This window comes from Rhinatrema bivittatum, chromosome 4 (genome assembly GCF_901001135.1).
Source record: "Rhinatrema bivittatum chromosome 4, aRhiBiv1.1, whole genome shotgun sequence".
Taxonomy (NCBI): Eukaryota; Metazoa; Chordata; class Amphibia; order Gymnophiona; family Rhinatrematidae; genus Rhinatrema; species Rhinatrema bivittatum.
The window spans coordinates 66,428,254-66,448,435 of NC_042618.1; the positions used below are offsets into that span (position 1 = coordinate 66,428,254).

Consider the following 20,182-nt stretch of genomic DNA (forward strand, 5'->3'; position numbering starts at 1 on the left):
GCATGTGGACGAAGGTATGCAGGCCTTTGAAAAATTCCACCCAGGAGATAGATGCTGGGTCTAAATTAAGAGGGGCTGTGTCCCTGGGAAGCCCCGTTTCAGGGAGGAGCCCGCTGGGAGACGCTAGGTCTGGCGTACTGTTCGAGAAGCTGGAACCCGGCACCGGCTGGGGGAGGGGGGGCCATGGGCTGGATCCCCCAGGGCCTCCTCGCATTGTATAGACAGGGCCGTGGCCTCCTCATGCTGTGCAGCTTTAATGTGGCATGCTGGGCAAAGGCCCTGGAGCTTCTTTTCCGGTGGTGCCATGGCTTGTACGCGTAAAATACAGTTATACGCTCCGGTGCATCTAAGTGGTGCGCATAGGATTGGTATGCGCTCAGAGGGATATGCGTGCTGTTGTACGCACAGATCAAAGTTATGCACCCGGCACAGTAAGCGTGTGGCTATGCGCTTACTGTGCCGGGTGCATACCTTGTGCGCACAAGGTATTTGTGCGCACAAGGTATTTGTGCGCACGGCTCGGGACGGCGGCGAACAGATCAAAATGGTGACTGCGACCACGCGGACAATATGGCAACCACCTCGAAGGGTCTCCACGTGGGAGGACCCTCGGATCTGACCGGGGTCTATCCCTGCTAGGCAGATCAACCCGGTGGCACTGGTCCCGGCTAGCAACCTGTGCGACTCCTTGAGCTTCGGAGACCGGAGACTTTTAAATAGATTTCTATCTTACCTTGTCTCGGCGCTTCCCGGTCTCGATCCAGGCGGTCTCTGGCTACAGGGGGAGAGGGAAAATACCTTCCCCGCTGCGTTCGAAGTTGCACCCGCTGCCTCTCAGCTTCACCCGAAGTCGGGGGCTAGGTCCCCTCCAAGGGTCGGCCGCTGGACCGAGGCTTACATCTGAGGGATCGCGGAAATCACCTCGGAAATTCTCAACTGGGGGAGGGACCCAATGAGTGTCACCACAGGAGCGCGGGGCTCGTCTGTAGAGGTAAGATTTCTTCTTGTTTTGGTTTTCTTTGCTAAATTACTCTAACGCTGTGGTAGCGTGCAGAGTCCCAAACTGCTATGGAGATGGAAAATACGGAAGAGCTGCACTTCCTGCAGGGGTATATGTACTAGGGCTGACGTCAGATTGAAATCTGATCCGTCTCCAACTGCCATCAGGAGTACACTATACCCATTTGTCCTGAGTCCATCTGCTACACGCTAGGAAATGGCTGGCATATTTATTTTGCTCTTACCTACTATTTGATAGTGTTCATTTCCCTTTGTAAGCTGCTGGTTTACCGCCTGAAGCAGCTGCTGTAACTGAATCACAGTCTGGTTCAAACTTGCTGACACTTTCTCTTTTCTCTCAGACTCCTACAAGGAGGGAGGGGGGGGGGGGGTAGAGCATTGCAAACAGTTACTCACCAACCCACTCCCCAACACGCACACATTTTACAATGCAGACCCGTAGCCAGGCAATTTGGCGCCTATGGCCAAGTGAAAAACTGTGCCCTCACCCATTACAACACACAACACAACGAATCATTTGAACTAATGACTGGAAGGGGGACAATATGTAAATCTACAACTCATACAGTAAACTTTCAAAAGGGAAACTGATAAAATGAGGAAAAAAGATAAAAAACTGAAGGTGCAGCTGCAATGTTAAAAGTGTACAACAGGCGTGAACATTGTTTAAAAAAACAATCTTAGAGGTGCAGTCCAGATAAATTCCACGCATTAAGAAAGGTGGAAGGAAGGCACGACGATTACCAGCATGGTTAAAAGGGGAGGGTAAGAGAGGCTATTTTAGCCAAAAAATAACTTTCAAAAATTGGAAGAAGGATCCATCTGAAGAAAACAAGAAAAAGCATAAGCATCGTCAAGTGTAAAATATTGATAAGGCAGGCTAAGAGAATTTGAAATTAAGTCTGCCATAGAGGCAAAAACTCGAAATAAACATTTTTAAATATATCCAAAGCAAGTAACGTGTGAGGGATTCGGTTGGACTGTTAGATGACCGAAGGGTTAAAGGGGCTCTTAGGGAAGATAAAGCCATTGCAAAAAGACTAAACCTATTCTTTGCTTCTATGTTTACTAATGAGGATGTTGTGGAGATACCGGTTCCAGAGATAGTTTAAGGGTGATGAGTCAGATGAACTGAACCAAATCACTGTGATCCTGGAAGATGTAGTAGGTCAGATTGACAAACTAAAGAGTAGCAAATCACCTGGACTGGATGGAATGCACCCCAGGGTTCTAAAGGAACTCAAAAATGAAATTTCAGATCTATTTAAAATTTATAACCTCTCATTAAAATCATCCATTGTATCTGAAGACTGGAGGGTGGCCAGTGTAATCCCAATATTAAAAAAGGGCCCCAGGGGCGTTCCACGAAACCATAGACAAATGAGTGACTTCAGAACCAGGAAAAATAGTGGAAACTACTCTAAAGATAAAAATCACAGAGCATATAGAAAGACAATTTAATGGAACACAATCAGTATGGATTTACCCGAGGCAAGTCTTGCCTCACAAATCTGCTTCATTTTTTGAAGGGATTAATAAACATGTGGATAAAAGTGAACCAGAAGATGTGTATTTGGATTTTTAGGTGGCGTTGGACAAAATCCCTCATGAGATGCTTCTAAGAAAAGTAAAAAAAAAAAAAGTCATGGGATAGGTGGCCGTGTCATTTCGTGGATTATAGACTGGTTAAAAAAGACAGGAAACAGTAGAATTAAAAGGAAAATTAGTTCTTACCTGTTAATTTTCGTTCCTGTAGTACCACGGATCAATCCAGACCATGGGTTGAGCCTCCTTTCCAGCAGGTGGAGACAGATCAAAACTGAAAGGGTATCCTATATGAGGACAGAGCCTACCCTGTAGCCCTTCAGTATAACCATTGTCAAAGCAGAGAAGATAAACACCATGGAACAAGCAAGTAACAGAAGAACTCGAGCAAACCACAAGAGAATTCTGAAGATATTGAACTAGGAACAAAAGTGAAAAAATGAATGAACTCCGTATATGGACACTCTTGCATGAATGCCCACAATCATCACATGGATGCTTCCGGTGCCTCCAATGAGGACAAACATAGCATAAGGATCTTCGAGCGGACAGGATGATAAGAGAGGTAAGGGCGTCTGGACTGATCCGTGGTACTACAGGAACGAAAATTAACAGGTAAGAACTAATTTTTCCTTTCCCTGTACGTACCTGGATCAGTCCAGACCATGGGATGTACCAAAGCTTCCCTAGACAGGGTGGGACCTTGACAGGCCCACTCGAAGTACCTGCCACCCAAAAGAACCAAAAACTGGCGCTTGAACATCAAGGCGGTAATGTCGAGAAAAAGTATGCAGGGACTTTCAGGTAGCTGCCCTGCATATCTCTTGCGGGGAGACAGACTGACTTTCAGCCCAGGAAACCACCTGTGAACGCAAGGAATGGGCCTTGAGGCCCTCTGAGACCGGGCGTCCCTGACATATGTAAGCCGAGGATATCGCTTCCTTCAGCCAGCGAGATATCGTAGTGTTAGAGGCCTGGTTGCCCCGGTTTGGGCCACTCCATAAGACAAAGTAGTGATCCGACACTCGGAATTCATTAGTTACCTCCATATAACGCATGAGAATGCGTTTCACATCCTGGCGTAGGTCATCCCCACCAGGGCTTGCAATGTCCGCAGAAGAGAACGCGGGGAGATCGACCGACTGATTGACATGAAAAGACGACACGCCTTCGGTAAGAATAACGGAACTGTCTTGAGAGAGACCCCAGAATCCGAAAAACTAAGAAAGGCTCGCGGCACGACAACGCTTAGATCTCAGACACCCGTCTGGCGGAGCAAATGGAAACCAGGAATACAGTCTTTAGCATGAAATCCTTGAGAGTGGTACGGCGAAGGGGCTCAAAGGGAGCCTGACAGAGCACCCGAAGGACCAAGTTCAAACTGCACGAGGGACAAGTAGGACGCAGCGGTGGCTTCAAGTGTTTGACCCCTTTGAGAAAACACAACCGCGTGACTGTCAAGGCTACCCAAGAGAGAACAGAGGGCAGACACCTGAACACGAAGTGAGCCAAAGGAGAGACCCTTAGAGAGACCTCGCTGGAGGAACGAGAGCACTAGCGAGACCGGGGCCAATCGTGGTGTAACGCCCGCTTCCACGCAGGCGAGCTCGAAAACCTTCCAGACCCAGACATAGGCCAGGGAAGTAGAAGTTTTGCGGGCCTGCAAAATGGTGGAGATGACATCCTCAGCATATCCCCTCTGCCTTAGCCTATGCCGTTCAAAAGCCAAGCCGCAAGACAGAAGCGTCCGCCTGGTTGAAAGATACAGGACCTTGACTGAGAATGTGTTGAAGATGGCCCAGGCGAAGAGGACCGTCCATCGCCAGGTTAACTAGATCCGCGAAGCCACTCGGGAGCTACGAGAATGACCGGGCCTCTGTGAAGCTCTATCCGTCTGAGCACTTTCCCTGTAAGGGGCCATGGAGGGAACACGTACAGTAGAATGCATCTCGGCCACAGAAGGGCTAGGGCATCCACCCTTTCCACGCAGTGTTCCCGCCAGTGGCTGAAGAACCGGGGAGCCTTGGCGTTTTTAAGAGTTGCCATCAAGTCCAGGTGCGGGGGACCCCACCTGTCGATGAGACATGGCGGACAGCTCCCACTCGCCTGGGTCCAGGCATTGACGACTCAAGAAGTCGGTTTGCACATTCTCGCTGCCCACTACGTGGGAGGCCGTGAGAAGGCGACTTGCCGCGAGAAGGCGACTTGCTTCGAGGGCCACCAGTCTACTCCTGGTGCCCCCTTGGCGATTGATGTACGCCACGGTGGTAGAAATGTCTGAGCGCACTCAGACCGCCTGTCGCCAAAGTAAGGGGAGAAAATCCCTGAGTGCTAGATGAACCGCCCGGGTCTCCAGGCGGTTGATGTGCCAGTGAGACTGGGCTGGGGACCAGTGCCCCTGCGTGGTCTGAGACTGGCAAACCACTCCCCAACCGGACAGGCTGGCATTCGTCATGACTACCATCCACTGCGGGGTCTGAAGGGACATTCCACGGAGAAGGTGCTTGAGAGAAAGCCACCACTAAGTCGGAAAGCGGGAGCTGCATCTGAAAATGCTCAGATACCGGCTGCCAACGAGCCAGCAAGGCTCTCTGTAATGGTCGCATATGTGCAAAAGCCCAGGGGACCAGGTCGATTGTGGAAGCCATGGTCCCCAAGACCTGCAGATAATCCCATGCCGTGGGGAGAGGCATGGAGAAGCAGCCCTGGAGCTGATCCATCAACTTGAAAGCTTGAGAGTCCTGTAGAAAGACCTTGCCGACGCAGGTATCGAAGCGAGCATCCAGGAACTCCAAGACCTGAGACGGATGGAGATTGCTCTTGGAGAAGTTGACTATCTGACCTAGGGACGAGGAGAGCGATAACACGGTCCACCGCCTGGCAGCATAGGGACTCCGACTTGGCCCGGATTAATCAATCGTCCAAGTACGGATGGACCAGGACACAGTCCTTCCGAAGGGCTGCCGCCACACCACCATTACCTTGGTAAACGTGCGTGGTGCCGTGGCGAGACCGAAGGGCAGGGCCCTGAACTGGAAGTGCTGACCCAAGATGTGAAACCGGAGGAACCACTGATGTTCGGGACCAATCGGAATATGCAGGTAGGCCTCCGTCAGATCTAGTGAGGCGAAGAATTCTCCGGGATGTACCGCCGCTATCACCGCCTGAAGTGTTTCCATCCGGAAATGGGGCACTTTGAGGGCCTGGTTGACCCTCAAGATCAGGATGGGATGGAAGGAGTCGTCCTTCTTAGAGACCACGAAGTAGATTGAGTATTGGCCAGTGCCGCGCTCCGCCACCAGAACCAGGCAGATGGCCCCCAGACTCTGGAGTCTGAGAAGAGACTGAGTGACCGTGGGCCACCTCTGGTGGCCGCACGGAGAAATCATGTACAAGTCCGGGATGTCACAAGCAAACTCTAAAGCGTAGCCTTTGTCAATGGTTTCGAGGACCCACTGGTCCGACATGATCTTGGCCCATTCCTCCACGAACAGGGACAAACGACCACCTAAGTTGGGAACGGAGGGATGGGCCAGCGGATTCTCATTGGGAGGCGGGCTTGGGCGCAGGACGATGGGTAGCTGCATCTCGAAAGGGCCGACGGCCCCAAAAGGACTGGGGCCAAGACTGGGCCCGAGAAGAATTTCCCCTGGGGAAGGCGCTCCTTGCTCTAGGGTTATAGCGGCGTTGGCCCCAGAAGTGGGTAAGTGTTTGGGAAGAAGGATCTAGTCTGTTTCGGGCTGTCCTCAGGCAACTTATGGACCTTGTTCTCCCCCCAAGGATTTAATAAGTTGGTCCAGATCTTCGCCGAAAGGCAACTTACCCTTAAAGGGGAGGGTTCCCAGCTGTGCCTTAGAAGATGAATCAGCCGCCCAGTGTCAGAGCCAGAGGAGCCGTCTGGCCAATACCAAAGCCATCGCCTTCGCCTGCACCCGGAACAAGTCATATAGGGCATCCGCCCCATATGCAATGGCGCCTTCCAACCTGTCAGCCTGCTCTGCCTCTGCAGACGGGAGGTCTTGGGTGCTGAGTAATTGTTGGACCTACCTAAGGCTTGCCCGCTGCATGAGACTGCTGCAGATGGACACCCGAACACCCAAGGCCAGGACTTAAAAAATGCACTTGAGATGGAATTCCAGTTTGCGGTCTTGGACATCCCGTAAGGCTGTAGCCCCCCCATGACCGGTACAGTGGTATGCTTAGTGACCGCGGTCACAGAGGAGTCCACCTTAGGCATTCTTAATTCTAAATACTCCTCCGGGAGGGGATAAAGTTTTTCCATGGCCCTCCTGACCCGGAGGCCCGCCATTCCCTTAGAAGCATTAACTTGAGCATGGGATGGAAGGGAAAAGAGCACGGGAGGGCCCTGAGCCCTGCCAGGACTGGGTCAGAGGAAGCTGGCATCTCTGCCAAGAACTTGTCCACTGGGGGACAGTCAATCCCCAATTCCTGTGAGATTAAGGGGAGAAGCGGCTCCAGTTCCTCCCTGCGGAAGAGACCAAGAACTTGGGGGTCATCCCTCTCCAGGGGGCGGTAAGCGTCACCGAATCTGTGTCCTGGTCCGGATCCTGGGCAGGCGGGGGGGGGGGGGGGGGGCGGCCCACGGGAGCCAGTGGAGAAGACTGAGGGGGAGGGGCCCCCTGAACCACCCGGACCCGGGTCGTCCCCTGCCCATCAGGAGCTGCAGGGGAGAGAGGGGCAGAGAGCCGAGGAATCTTAGCAGGGGGGGGGGGGGGGGGGGCGGCAGGGGGCAGCTTCTTCCTGCAAATTCGCTAAATAGGATTTGTGCAGCAAAAGCACAAAGTCAGTGGAAAAACGGGTCCAAACGTCCGGGGGGGGGGGGGGGGGGGGCTTCAGGGAGCTCAGATAAAGAAACCAGAGAAAAACCCAAAATGGCCGCCGTTCCCGCAGTTTGACGGCCTGGGAACGGCAGGGGAAAATGTTTTGGCGGCTTGGTCCGGGTCTCGGAGGGCATCGGGACCTCAGAGGAACCTTCCCCTCCCCAGTAAGGCAGTGTAAACAGAGCCCCTCCTGCGAAAGCCTGACCGAGGAATCCCTGCAGGCTAAACACATCAGAGATCGTGGCATGGCTGCTGGGTGGGGGAGGGGCAGCATTAAGATAAGCTGAGCTGCCAGTGCTGAAGGAACCGAGGCACAGAATGAACTGTGCATGCTCTCAATACACTCTCTCAAGCTGCAAAAGTAAGTTTAACAGAAGGCTCCTGCCTTCCCTACTTATCAGGGACTCCTCTGGGTAAAATCACCTTATAGTCTTCGGGGTTTGTTTGTTTGTTTGGTTTTTTTTTTTTTTTTTGTTTTTTTTTTACAAAGGTCCCTGTCAGCAGCTACAAAACCATGGATCCCACTGAAGGGAGAGCAGTACAGAAGAGGAGAGAGGGAGCTGAACAGGGGGAGTGACTGGCACCACCAATTTTCACCCCTGCAGCCGAGGATCACTGGGTAAAGGGAGCCTAGGCTATATAAAACAAGGGGCCAAGCCCCTCTAAGCCCCTGCAAGAGTGAGGAGACATGGGCTGTCTCCTGTGAAGGATCCACAGAGTTCACACTTTTTTTTTTTTTTTAACAATAACTCAAATACTTGCTTGATCCAAACACGATAGACACACAGAAGGAAAAAACGCCCAGAAGGGACAAGTAGAAGTGAACAGGGAACCATAGGGTGAGTTGTTCCACCTGCTGGAGACAGACAAATACTGAAGGGCTACAGGGTAGGCTCTGTCCTCGAATAGGATACCCTTTCAGTTTTGGTCTGTCTCCACCTGCTGGAAAGGAGGCTCAACCCATGGTCTGGACTGATCCGGGTATGTACAGGGAATGGTCAATTTTCTCAGTGGAAAAGGGTAAACAGTGGAATGCCTCAGGGATCTGTACTTGGACAGATGCTTTTCAATATATATTTATATATGATCTGGAAAGGAATATGACGAATGAGAATCAAATTTGCAGTACAAAATTATTCATAGTAATTAAATTACAAACAGATTGTGATAAATTGCAGGAGGACATTGCAAGCCTGGAAGATTGGGCATCCAAATGGCAGATTAAATTTAATGTAGACTAGTGCAAGGTGATGCACATAGGGAAAACTAACTCATGCTGTAGTTGCACAACATTAGGTTCCATATTAGGAGCTACTATCCAGGAAACAGATCTAGGCCTCATAGTGGATAACACATTGAAATTGTCTGCTCAGTGTGCCCCAGTAGTGAAAAAAGCAAACAATGTTAGGAATTATTAGGAAGAGAATGGTGAATAAAATGGAAAATGTCATAATGCCTCTATTGCTCCATGGTGAGACCGCACCTGGAGTACTGTGTACAATTCTGGTTGCCGCATCTCAAAAAAGATAGTTGCAATGGAGAAGGTAGAGAGAAGAGTGACCAAAATGATAAAGGGAATGGAACAGCTCTCCTATGAAGAAAGGCTAAAGAGGTTAGGGCTGTTTAGCTTGGAGAAGAGAAGGCTGAGGGGAGATATGATAGAGGTCTTTAAAATCATAAGACGTCTAGAACAGGTAAACGTGAATCGGTTATTTACTCTTTTGGATAATAGAAGGACTAGGGGGTAACTCCATGAAGTTAGTAAATAGCACATTTAAAAATAATCTGAGAAAACTTTTTCACTCAACTCCCAATTAGGCTCTGGAATTTGTTGCCAGAGGATGTGGTTAGTTCAGTTAGTGTAGCTGGGTTTAAAAAAGGTTTGGATAGGTGCCTGGAGAAGTCCAGTAACTGCTATTAATCAAGTGGACTTAGAGAATAGCCACTGCTATTACTGGCAGCAGTAGCATGGGATCTACTTAGTGTTTGGGTACTTGCCAGGTTATTGTAGCCTGGATTGGCCACTGTTGGAAACTGGATGCGGGGCTTGATGGACCCCTGGTCTGACCCAGTATGGCAATTTCTTATGTTCTTATGATTTGGGAAACACTTAAATTTTTGTACGGCAATGCCCATGGCCAGTGCAAGGATATTAGGTACCCTAGAAAAACTTTACAGCCTTGCATCCCCCCACCCTATCTCGCCCACCTCACTCAATTTAAAATTATGCATTTATAACAGATTTTACAGGAAAAAACATTCAAAGCAGTCTTCTGAGGTAAAAAAATTCACTTACAAAATGTATATTGTATTTACATGTACTACTGTGGTGCCAACCAGAAAACCCTGTAAAAAAGCAAGACACACTTGGAATCTATATAGTATGAGGCTTATTGTAATGCATCTTGGGCATGGGTGTGACCCTAGAGAAAAAAATAATTTTCTATAAGAACAGCACTAACTGCCAGTACTCCAACATCAATCCTGCCTACATTTCAGAACAGAACAAGCCAAGCTGCTATACAGATCCCTACATAGAAACTACACACTAATGGAAACCTCGCTTCAGTCACACATGCAAGACACAGACAGACCCTCAAAGACAGAATAAAGAGACCATACAGTATAAATAGAAATGTACAGACAAAAACTGAACTGGAAACCAAAACAAGTAAAATTCTGTATGCACTGCAACAATGTGAAAAACAGAAACGTTACCATTCCTCATAAATAAAATTAGTAAAAAGAATAATTCAAACAATTAAGAAATAGAACACTCAATAATTAAACACTTAAACATCTTCCAAACAATAACATATTTCAAAACGGACATCAAACACCCAACAATTAAAATAAGAATTTTAAAAGAATTCCCTGTTATCCATACCTTGGAACATTTGATTTCCAGATGCCCTGAAATTGTCATGGATTAGCAGGCAGAAATTAAGTGGCATAATTATGCGCACTCATGCCTGCTCTCTCCCCACACCATGCTCTCTCTCTCTCACTCCCCCACACACATGCTCACTCACTCTCACTCCACATAAGAATATACGATAAGAACATAAGATATGCCATACTGGGTCAGACCAAGGGTCCATTAAGCCCAGTACCCTGTTTCCAACAGTAGCCAATCCAAGTCACAAGTACCTGGCAAGTACCCAAACATTAGACAGATCACAAGCTACTATTGCTTATTAATTACAGTCATAGCAGTTTATGGATTTATCCTCTAGGAACTTATCCAAATCTTTTTTAAACCCAGTTACACTAACTGCTGTAACCACATCCTCTGGCAATGAATAGCAGAGCTTAACTATGTGCTGAGTGAAAAAGAATTTCTTCGGTTTGTTTTAAATGAGCTACTCGCTAACTTCATGGAGTGCCCCCTGGTCCTTCTATTATCTGAGAGAGTAAATAACCGATTTACATTAGCTTGTTCAAGTCCTTTTGTGATTTTGTAGAATTCTATCATATCCCCCCACAGTTCTCTCTTCTTCAAACTGAACAGCCCTAACTTCTTTAGCCTTTCCTCACAGGGCAGCCATTCCATGCCCCTTATTTTGGTCGTCCTTCACTGCACTTTCTCCAGTGCAGCTATATCCTTTTTGAGATCAAGTGACCAGAACTGCACACAGTATTCAAGATGCAGTCTCACCATGGAGCGATAAAGGCATTATGACGTCCTCCATTTTGTTTTCCATTCCCTTCTTAATTCCTAACATTGTTTGGTTTTTTGTAATTGCCACAGCACACTGGGCTATTACAATGTATTATTCACTATGATACCTAGATCTCTTTCCTGGATGGTAACTCCTAAGATAGAACCTAACTGTGTAACTACAGCAAAGGGATTTTCCCTATATGCATCACTTTGCACTTGTCCATGTTAAATTTCATCTGCCATTTGGAAGCCCAATCTTCCAGTCTCAAGATCATCCTGCAATTCATCACAATCCACTTGATATTTAATTACTCTGCATAATTTTGTGTCATCTGCAAATCTGATCACCTCACTCATCATACCCCTTTCCAGATCATTTATAAATATATTAAAAAGCACAGGTCCAGGTACAGATCCCTGAGGTACTCCACTGTTTACCTTTAACCAACTTGCAGCCCACAAAAGGAGATCACCTCCTATCCCATGACTTTTTACTTTTCTTAGAAGCCTCTCATGCGGGACTTTGTTGAACACCTTTTGAAAATCCAAATACACCACATCTACTGGTTCACCTTTGTCCACATGTTTATTCACCTCTTTAAAAAAAATATAGATTTGGGAGGCAAAACTTCCCTTGGATAAATCCATGTTGGCTGTGTCCCATAAAACCATGTCTATCTAAATGTTTTATGATTTTATAACAGTTCCCATGATTTTTCCCGGCACTGAAATCAGGCTTACCGGTGTATAGTTTCCAAGATCACCCCTGGATCCCTTTTTAAATATAGGGGTACATTGGCCATCTTCCAATCTTCGGGTACATTGGATGATTTTAATGATAGGTCACAAATATTTACTAATAGGTCTGAAATCTCATTTTTTAGTTCTTTCAGAACCCTGGTGTGTATATACCATCTGGTCCAGGAGATTTACTACTCTTCAGCTTGTCAATCAGGCCTACCACATCTTCCAGGTTCACCGGATTTGGTTCAGTTGATCAAAATCACCCATGAAAACCTTCTCCAGAATGGGTCTCTTGCCAATATCCTTCCTCAGTAAACACTGAAGCAAAGAAATCATTTAATCTTTCCGTGTTGGCCTTATCTTCTCTAAATGCCCTTTCAAACCCTTGATCATCCAATGGTCCAACCAACTCCCTTGCAGGCTTTCTGCTTTGGATATATTTTTTAAAGTTTTTATTGTGAGTTTTTGCCTCTATGGCCAACTTTTCAAATTTTCTCTTAGCCTGTCTTATCAATGTCTTACATTTAACTTGCCAATACTTATGCTTTATTCTATTTTCTTCTGATGGATCCTTCTTCCAATTTTTGAATGAAGATTTTTTGGCTAAAAAAGCCTCTCACCTCACCTTTTAACCATGCCGGTAATCGTTTTGCGTTCCTTCCACCTTTCTTAATGCATGGAATACATCTGGTCTGTGCTTCTAGGATGATTTATTTTTAATGATATCCATGCCTGTTGCACATTGTTTACCTGTGTAGCTGCACCTTTCAGTTTTTTTCTATTTTTCTCATTTTGTCAAAGTTTTCCTTTTGCAAGTTTAGCGCTACAGCGGTGGATTTACATACTGACCCCTCTTCAAGTCATTAATTCAAATTTGATCATATTATGATCACTATTGCCAAGCAGCCCCCACCACCTTTACCTCACACCAAATCCTGCGGTTCCATTGAGAATTAGATCTAAAATTGCTCCCTCTCTCATTGGCTCCTGAACCAATTGCTCCATAAAGCTATCATTTATTCCATCCAGGAATGCTATCTCTCTAGCGTGTCCTGATGATATATTTACCCAGTCAATATTGGGGTAATTGAAGTCTCCTATTATTACTGCCCTACCAGTTTGGCTAGCTTCCCTAATTTCTCTTAGCATTTCACTGTCCATCTCACCATTTTGGCCCCCCGCGCGCGCTCTCCCTCCTCCCCCACCACACACGCGCTCATTTCTTCCTTGATGTAGCAGGCAGCAGCAGTCTCTTTCAGCCCCCCATGGCCAAGGGAATGACTTCTGGCCACTGCCGGTGCTAGCATTGAACTACTACTGGCAGGGCAGGGAGCACTCCTCCTCCTCCTCCAAAGCAGCGCAGTCCTTCCGAAATTGACAGCATGATAAGCATGGCCTTAGTAAGTGGAAAAGCAGCGCGGCCCCGCCAGAATCAGCGGTGTTGCCAGAGAGGCCGCATTGTTTTCCACTTACTACGGCCACGCCAACCATGCTGTCCATTTCAACGAGGACACGCTGCTTTTTCTCTTACTGAGGATCTACTAGCAACACTGCTCTCGTTGGCACATGGCAGCGATATGGTGCCTTTTGGTAGCTGCACCTATGGCTGTGGCCATATTAGCCATAAGTATGCTACAGCTCTGTTACAATGCAAAAGAAAATTCTACTGGAGAATCAGAGAGGTAAAAGGAACTTTAACATTATAATACAGTGTCAAAACATGTTTTTTTAATTACTTTTTAAAAGTTAATTTCATGAGTCCATGTTAGACAGTCAAGTCCATGTATTTTCTTTTTCTTTTTTTTTTTTTTTTTTTATAGTTTATTAGAATTTTTACAAATTATCAAATATGCAAAAAATCAAGAAACAATTTGCATTGAAACAGAGAAACAATACCATCAGAAAAAATCAACAACATTTACATCAATAATGCAAATTGATAGTCTCCTAATTGGGAGGATCTAAACAGGCAATACACAGGCAAATGTTATGTAAAACAATAGCATTTTGCTGGGTTATCATTTTAATGATAACCCATGTATTTTCTTTTTTAATGCCCTGCACATTTGCTGTGGTACAAACAGGGGAACAGCCTGGAATGCAGTTCCTCCACTTTTCAGACTTAAGAAGCAGAACAGCCCCTCTCCTTCCGACAGCCTACAGGGAAGAGGAGAGAGCAGCCACTATATCCCTAAGCTCCTCCCCTCTTTTTCTACAAGGAACAGGAGAACGGGTGATTCTAAAGCAGATGTTGCAGAGCAAAAAAAAAAAAAAAAAATTACACAAAACGGGGATGAATTAGCACAAGTTTGAAACTTAAGAGCAATAATGCCAGTCATCAAGGCTTCAACCTTGGTCTTGATAAGCACTGCAGCTCATGTTGCAAAATTGTGCTAATTTAAATCCCTTTTCATGTCTGTTATCCATGGCTTAATTTCTTCTGGAACAACCAAGAATGGTGTTCTGCCACCATTTTTCCGCCGGTACATAAGAACATAAGAAAATGCCATACTGGGTCAGACCAAGGGTCCATCAAGCCCAGCATCCTGTTTCCAACAGTGGCCAATCCAGGCCATAAGAACCTGGCAAGTACCCAAAAACTAAGTCTAAAAACTAAACCTAAAAACTAAATCAGTTCTAGCTCCTCCATAGAAACAGAGCAAAGTTGATAGTACAAATCAGTTCCAGCTGCCTCCAGAAACAGATCAGATCCTATAATGACAGGATCATTTCTGCGCCCCCCCCCCCCCCCAAGTCCCAGAGAAAGCAGAGCAGACTGTGTTGGAGCTGTTTACTCAGACAGGAGCAGCCATATGGCTTTGATTTTTATGCAATTCCCTGGCACAACTGAAAGGCCATAAGAGATTATGGGAAGGGGAGAAGAGACTAAGTGAATGCCTTTCAGCCCCACTGCTTCTGTCGCTGCTAGGTGTGTTACATATATATATGTGAGTGTGTAACACCTAGCTCCTCTCCCACTCCCTTATACTTTGCTTCCCTCCATGCCACAGTTTGACTACACATTAAGCCTCGGGTACAAAATTTAATCACCCCCACAGCATTCCATAGAATTACTTTCTAGGAAAGAAATAATGCATTATAATTAAACATTAAAACACAATTAAACATTTACCAGGTCAAGGTACCTTGCATTATCAAAAAACATGTTTTGCTGTAAGAGATTCAGTGGCTTTGAAGTCTGTCATCTACTCAGTTTCATAAAAATGAAGTCAATTACAAATTTACTTAGTGAAAAAGGTCAGGCAGAGAATATTTGTCAGAAAAAAATTAAAGCTTTCAACTACCATAAAACCAAGTTTTTGCTTTTAGCTGGATATTGTTTCTAAGGCAAGCAAACATTTCTAAGATTACCAATCAATTTGCAGAGATAACCTAGAAAGAGGCTCACCATCTCAGAGGGAACACTGCTGTTCTCAATAACACTGGAGTCTCCGGCAGCTTTTACTATTTCTGACTGAATGAGATCCAGTGATTGCTGGGCCTGTGGAAAAAGCAAGATAGCAGACGAGCTCACTCATCTTGAAACAGCTCTATAACAAAGATTTGACTTTGAAAAGCTTTTCTTCCACTTTGTCTCTCAAAGAAAAGAGTTTAGGAATCAGATATTGGGTGTGACACAGAAGGATTGCTTACTTGTTATCTTTAAACCAGAGTCAATTTACAAGCACTTTAAGCTTGTTTTTCAAAAAAAGAAAAAAAATTCCATCCAAAGCTGTGTACAAAAAGCAAAACAGCAATCAATTATAAATCAAAAATACATTAAATATAATAGATACAATAAAAAACAGAATCAGCATAAAAGCATATCAGCAATTAAAATCAGTTAAACAATCCATCCCTTAAATGCCGCCTGGAAAAATACAGGATTTTGACAAAATGATGAAAGGATATCCCATTTTGTTCAGTTCTAGCTTCTAATGGAATAAAATTCCAAAGTCCTGCCATTGCACAAGTAAAGGAACATACTGCTATAGTTTTCAGCTTCATCACAGACACTGGCAGAAACTGAAGTTAGCTATGGTACCCGAGAATAAAAACCTAAGAGATACATAATGCTGCAAAAAAATGCTTAAGATAAAAGGACACTAACCCATATGAGACGTGAATGCTAAGGTTAAAACCTTCTACTTAGAAGGAAAAACAAAGGGAAGCCAATGTAAAGGAAAATTGGTTCTTACCTGCTAATTTTCTTTCTTGTAGTTCCACGGATCATTCCAGAGTCCTGGTATTTCTCTTTCTCCAGCAGATGGTGGCTGGTGCATTCACCTGCAGTTGAGTTAAATGACCAACCTTCCTGACTGCTGAGTGACAACTGGCCTCCAACTTTGCCCTGATAAGCCAATCATCGAGATAAGGATGTACCAGAACTCCCTCGTGCTGCAAGGCCGCCGCCACTATGATCATGATCTTGGTGAAAGTCCGCGGCGCCGTGGCTAAGCCGAAAGGAAGGGCCTGAAACTGGAAATGCTGATCGAGAACCATGAACCTCAGATAACGCTGGTGATCCCAACAAATTGGGATATGAAGATACACTTCCGTTAGATCCAAAGAAGCTAGGAATTCCCAACTGCGAACTGCCGCAATCACCAACCTTTGGGTTTCTATGCGAAATCTTGGGACTTTCAGCACTGTATGTACTCTTTTTGGGTCCAGAATAGGCTGAAAAGTGCCCTCCTTTTTGAGAACCACAAAATAAATGGAGTATCGCACGGTGCCCTGTTCTTCCGGGGGAACCTCCACCACAGTTCCTAGACCCTGCAACCTGACCAAGGTCTCCCGAAATACACATCACTGTCAATGACCGCAAAGGGAGACCAAAAAGAGGTCACGGACGGGATGAGCAAATTCTAAAGCGTAACAGTCTCTTATGATCGAGAGGACCCACCGATCCTGAGTGAGTCTGGCCCACTCCTCATAGAAAAGCACAAGACAGCCCCCTAAGAAGGGAACGATGGAGTGGGCCGGCCTCATTGAGAGGATTTTCCCCTGGAACCTCACCTCTGGTGGGGGCTCTAAAGAGCCTCTGAGCTCCCTGAAAAGTCTGCACCCATGACTGACCATAGCCCGAAAACTGCCTCTGAGGGGCTGTTGTCCCCCTCGCATATCAAGGTCTTCTGTCCAATCATCTGAACAGACACAGTCTATGTCGCACCATCATCGGGAACCGGCCTGTGTCCAACCAGCATTGACTACTCCACAGCCATTGACACCCTCTGTTCCCCCTCATGAAAAGGATAGAGGTGAGCATCGAGAAAAGCATTGACATCGAAGGTCTCAGACCGTTGACCCAGGCAAGGCCTCAACGTCGTCATCGTCTGAACCGCCACTGAAGAAAGCCCGTCCAGAAAAGGCACCGTCCCTATGTGGTTCAGGGTCACCGAGGCAACCTTCACTGGGACCAGTGATAGGAGCCGCAATTCCACCTCCAATGGTGGTCCCTCCGGCTACGCCTCCTCCTCCGGCATCGGGGCTCCATGCGCCAGGTTTCTGGAAGGAACTGGATCAGATGATTCAGGAGGCCATCGGCAGAGCGATGCAAGGCTTCAAGGTTCCATCGGTACCAGTGCCTGAAACTGTAACCGATCCCATTCCAGCAGCACTAGCACCGTTACTCACGAGAATGGAAGCGCTGATCGCTGCTTTTCCTCCGATGGATCAGACGACTCCAATGGACCTGGTGCCTTCCTCTCAGATTCCTCTTTCATCGACAGAAGAAGGAGAAACACCGTTCCTTCCGCCATCGGGAGTCCTTCCGATGCCTAGATCATCTGTTTCACTGATTGCATCTTTGTTTCCATCTGTGCCACTGTCCCGTCCATCGATGCTCTTGGTGCCACCGGTGATACCTTCGGTGCCTCGCCCAGGACCTTCAGGTATACCAATTTTTCGTCCCGCCAAGGATACTGGGGCTGCTGGAGATGATCCCTACGATACCTGGACTGACTATTCATCCCAGGATACCGATGACTTGCCATCGCCACCTCTCCGGCTGAAAGCAGGAAGCGTTCTCCGCCAGAGGACTTGTTCTTCATTAATTTTGTGAAGGAAATGGCTGAAGTAGTTCCATTTCAACTTCAGACGGAACAAGATGATAGACAGATGATGGAGCTTCTTCAATTTTTAGATGCTCCTAAAGAACTAACATCTATTCCCATCCATGATGTCCTCCTGGATCTTCTGAAAAGAAATTGGGAATGTCCTGGTTCTGTGGCACCAGTCAATCGGAAAGCTGACACTACATACCTAGTCCAGTCGACTCCTGGTTTCCAGAAGTCCCAATTGGACCACCATTCAGTGGTGGTTGAGTCAGTCCAAAAGAAAGCCCGAAGATCCAAGCCTCATTCTTCCTATTCTCCAGGAAAGAGAAAAATTCCTGGATGCTATAGGTCGCCGTATCTTTCAAGGGGCAATGCTTATATCCCGCATCGCCTCTTATCAACTTTATCCCTATGGTGCCAGGGAGGAGGAATAGCCTAGTGGTTAGAGCAGTGGACTATGAACCAGGAGACCAAGGTTCAAGCCCTGCTGTCACTCCTTGTGACCTTGGGCAAGTCACTTTACCCTCCATTGCCTCAGGTACAAAAACTTAGATTGTAAGCCCTTTGGGGATAGAGAAATGCCTACAGTACCTGAATGTAAACTGGTGTGATATCTCAATTGAGATCGAATGTCGGTATATAAAAACAATAAATAAATAAATAAATAAATATGACCCAGTACAACAGGGTCCTTTTTAAACAAATACAGGACTTTGCTGAGTCCCTACCTCAGCAGTCTCAAGACCAATTACACACCCTAGCTCAAAAGGATTTAGAAGTGGGCAAGCATGAGAGATCTGCCTATGATGTTTTTGACACCGCTTCCAGGGTTTCAGCAACAGTCATTTCTGCAAGGCAGTGGACCTGGCTAAAGTTGTCGGACCTACGGCCTGAAGTCCAGGATAGACTATCTGATTTGCCTTGCACTGGAGATAATCTTTTTGGTGAGCAAATACAAAAGGCAGTGGCACAACTCAAGAATCACCATGAGACTCTTCGCCAACTCTCCTTGATACCTTCTGAATATCCTGCTAAACAAACATTCAGAAAGGAGCCCAAGAAATCCTTTTACCGCCAAAGGAAATCTTATCCTCCTCCGTCCAAAGGTCGCTCTACTAAGCCTTACCAGAAAGGCCAGTCCAGGCAAAAGCCGCAAGCAACTCCTCAATCAGGTCCAGGATCTGGGTTTTGACTTTTTTCTAGAAAGCAGCATTCAGACTCCACTAAGGCATGTACCAGTGGGAGGCCGATTGTGCCACTTCAGCCACATCTGGCACTAAGTCACCACAGGCCAGTGGTTCTCACCATAATAACTCAAGGTTATCTCAACTTTCTGGCCATTCCACCGGACTCCCCACCTCGGCTGATGTGGGGAACATCAGACCATTCACCGCTCCTGGAACAGGAGATTTCCTTCCTCCAGTCCAGAGCAATAGAACCAGTGCCCTATTCCCAACAGGGCCTCGGATTCTACTCTTGGTATTTTCTAATCCCAAAAATGTCAGGTGGCGTTCGCCCGATACTAGATCTTCGGGCCTTTAAACAAGTTCCTACAAAGAGAAAAGTTCAAGATGGCGACCTTGGGTTCCCTCCTCCCCCTTCTACAATGGGGAGACTGGCTCTGCTCCCTAGACCTCCAAGATGCTTACACACACATCGCAATAACTCCGTCTCATCGCAAATTTCTGCGATTCCTCGTAGACCCAAAGCATAACCAATATCGAGTGCTACCATTCGGCCTAGCCTCTGCTCCACGAGTCTTCACCAAGTGCCTCGTAGTAGTAGCAGCGTTCCTCAGAACTCAAGGTATCCACGTCTGCCCCTACCTCGACGATTGGTTAATCAGGGCTCCCACAGAGCAAGCTGTTCTGACGTCCCTATGTCTCACCTTGCACACCCTGATCTCTCTAGGGTTTCTCATCAATTATCCAAAGTACAACTTGGTCCCATCGCAAACCCTGTCCTTCATAGGAGCAGACTTGGACACCCTCAAGGCGAAGGCATTTCTTCCTCAAGAACAAGCTCTCATCGCCTTTCTCGCCCATCAGCTGCAGTCTCGACAACGCTCCACTGCACGTCACTTTCTAGTCCTGCTAGGACACATGGCGTCCTCAGTACACGTCACTCCCATGGCTCGTCTCGCCATAAGGATCCTACATTGGACTCTAAGGTCACAGTGGATTCAGTTAACTCATCCACTATCGACTGTTGTCCACATAACCAACCCACTTCGTCTATCTCTAGCTTGGTGGAAGAATCAGGCCAATCTCCTTCAAGGCCTTCCTTTTCAAGCTCCAGATCCTCAAATA

At 46.7% G+C, this 20,182-nt stretch overlaps 1 protein-coding gene across 7 annotated transcripts in view; it reads right to left on the reverse strand.

Moving 5' to 3' along the window:
* The window catches only part of KTN1 (kinectin 1), a 342,484-nt gene that overhangs the window by 11,764 nt on the left and 310,538 nt on the right, over window positions 1-20,182 (reverse strand). For 6 of the 7 annotated variants that reach the window (XM_029598255.1, XM_029598257.1, XM_029598252.1 and 3 more), the window contains 2 exons: window positions 15,224-15,316; window positions 1,245-1,365 (listed from right to left, as the gene is read on the reverse strand). In XM_029598255.1, the coding sequence (XP_029454115.1) occupies window positions 1,245-1,365; window positions 15,224-15,316 (214 nt within the window). The remainder of the gene's footprint in view (window positions 1-1,244; window positions 1,366-15,223; window positions 15,317-20,182) is intronic. The other variant, XM_029598256.1, reaches the window with a different exon arrangement.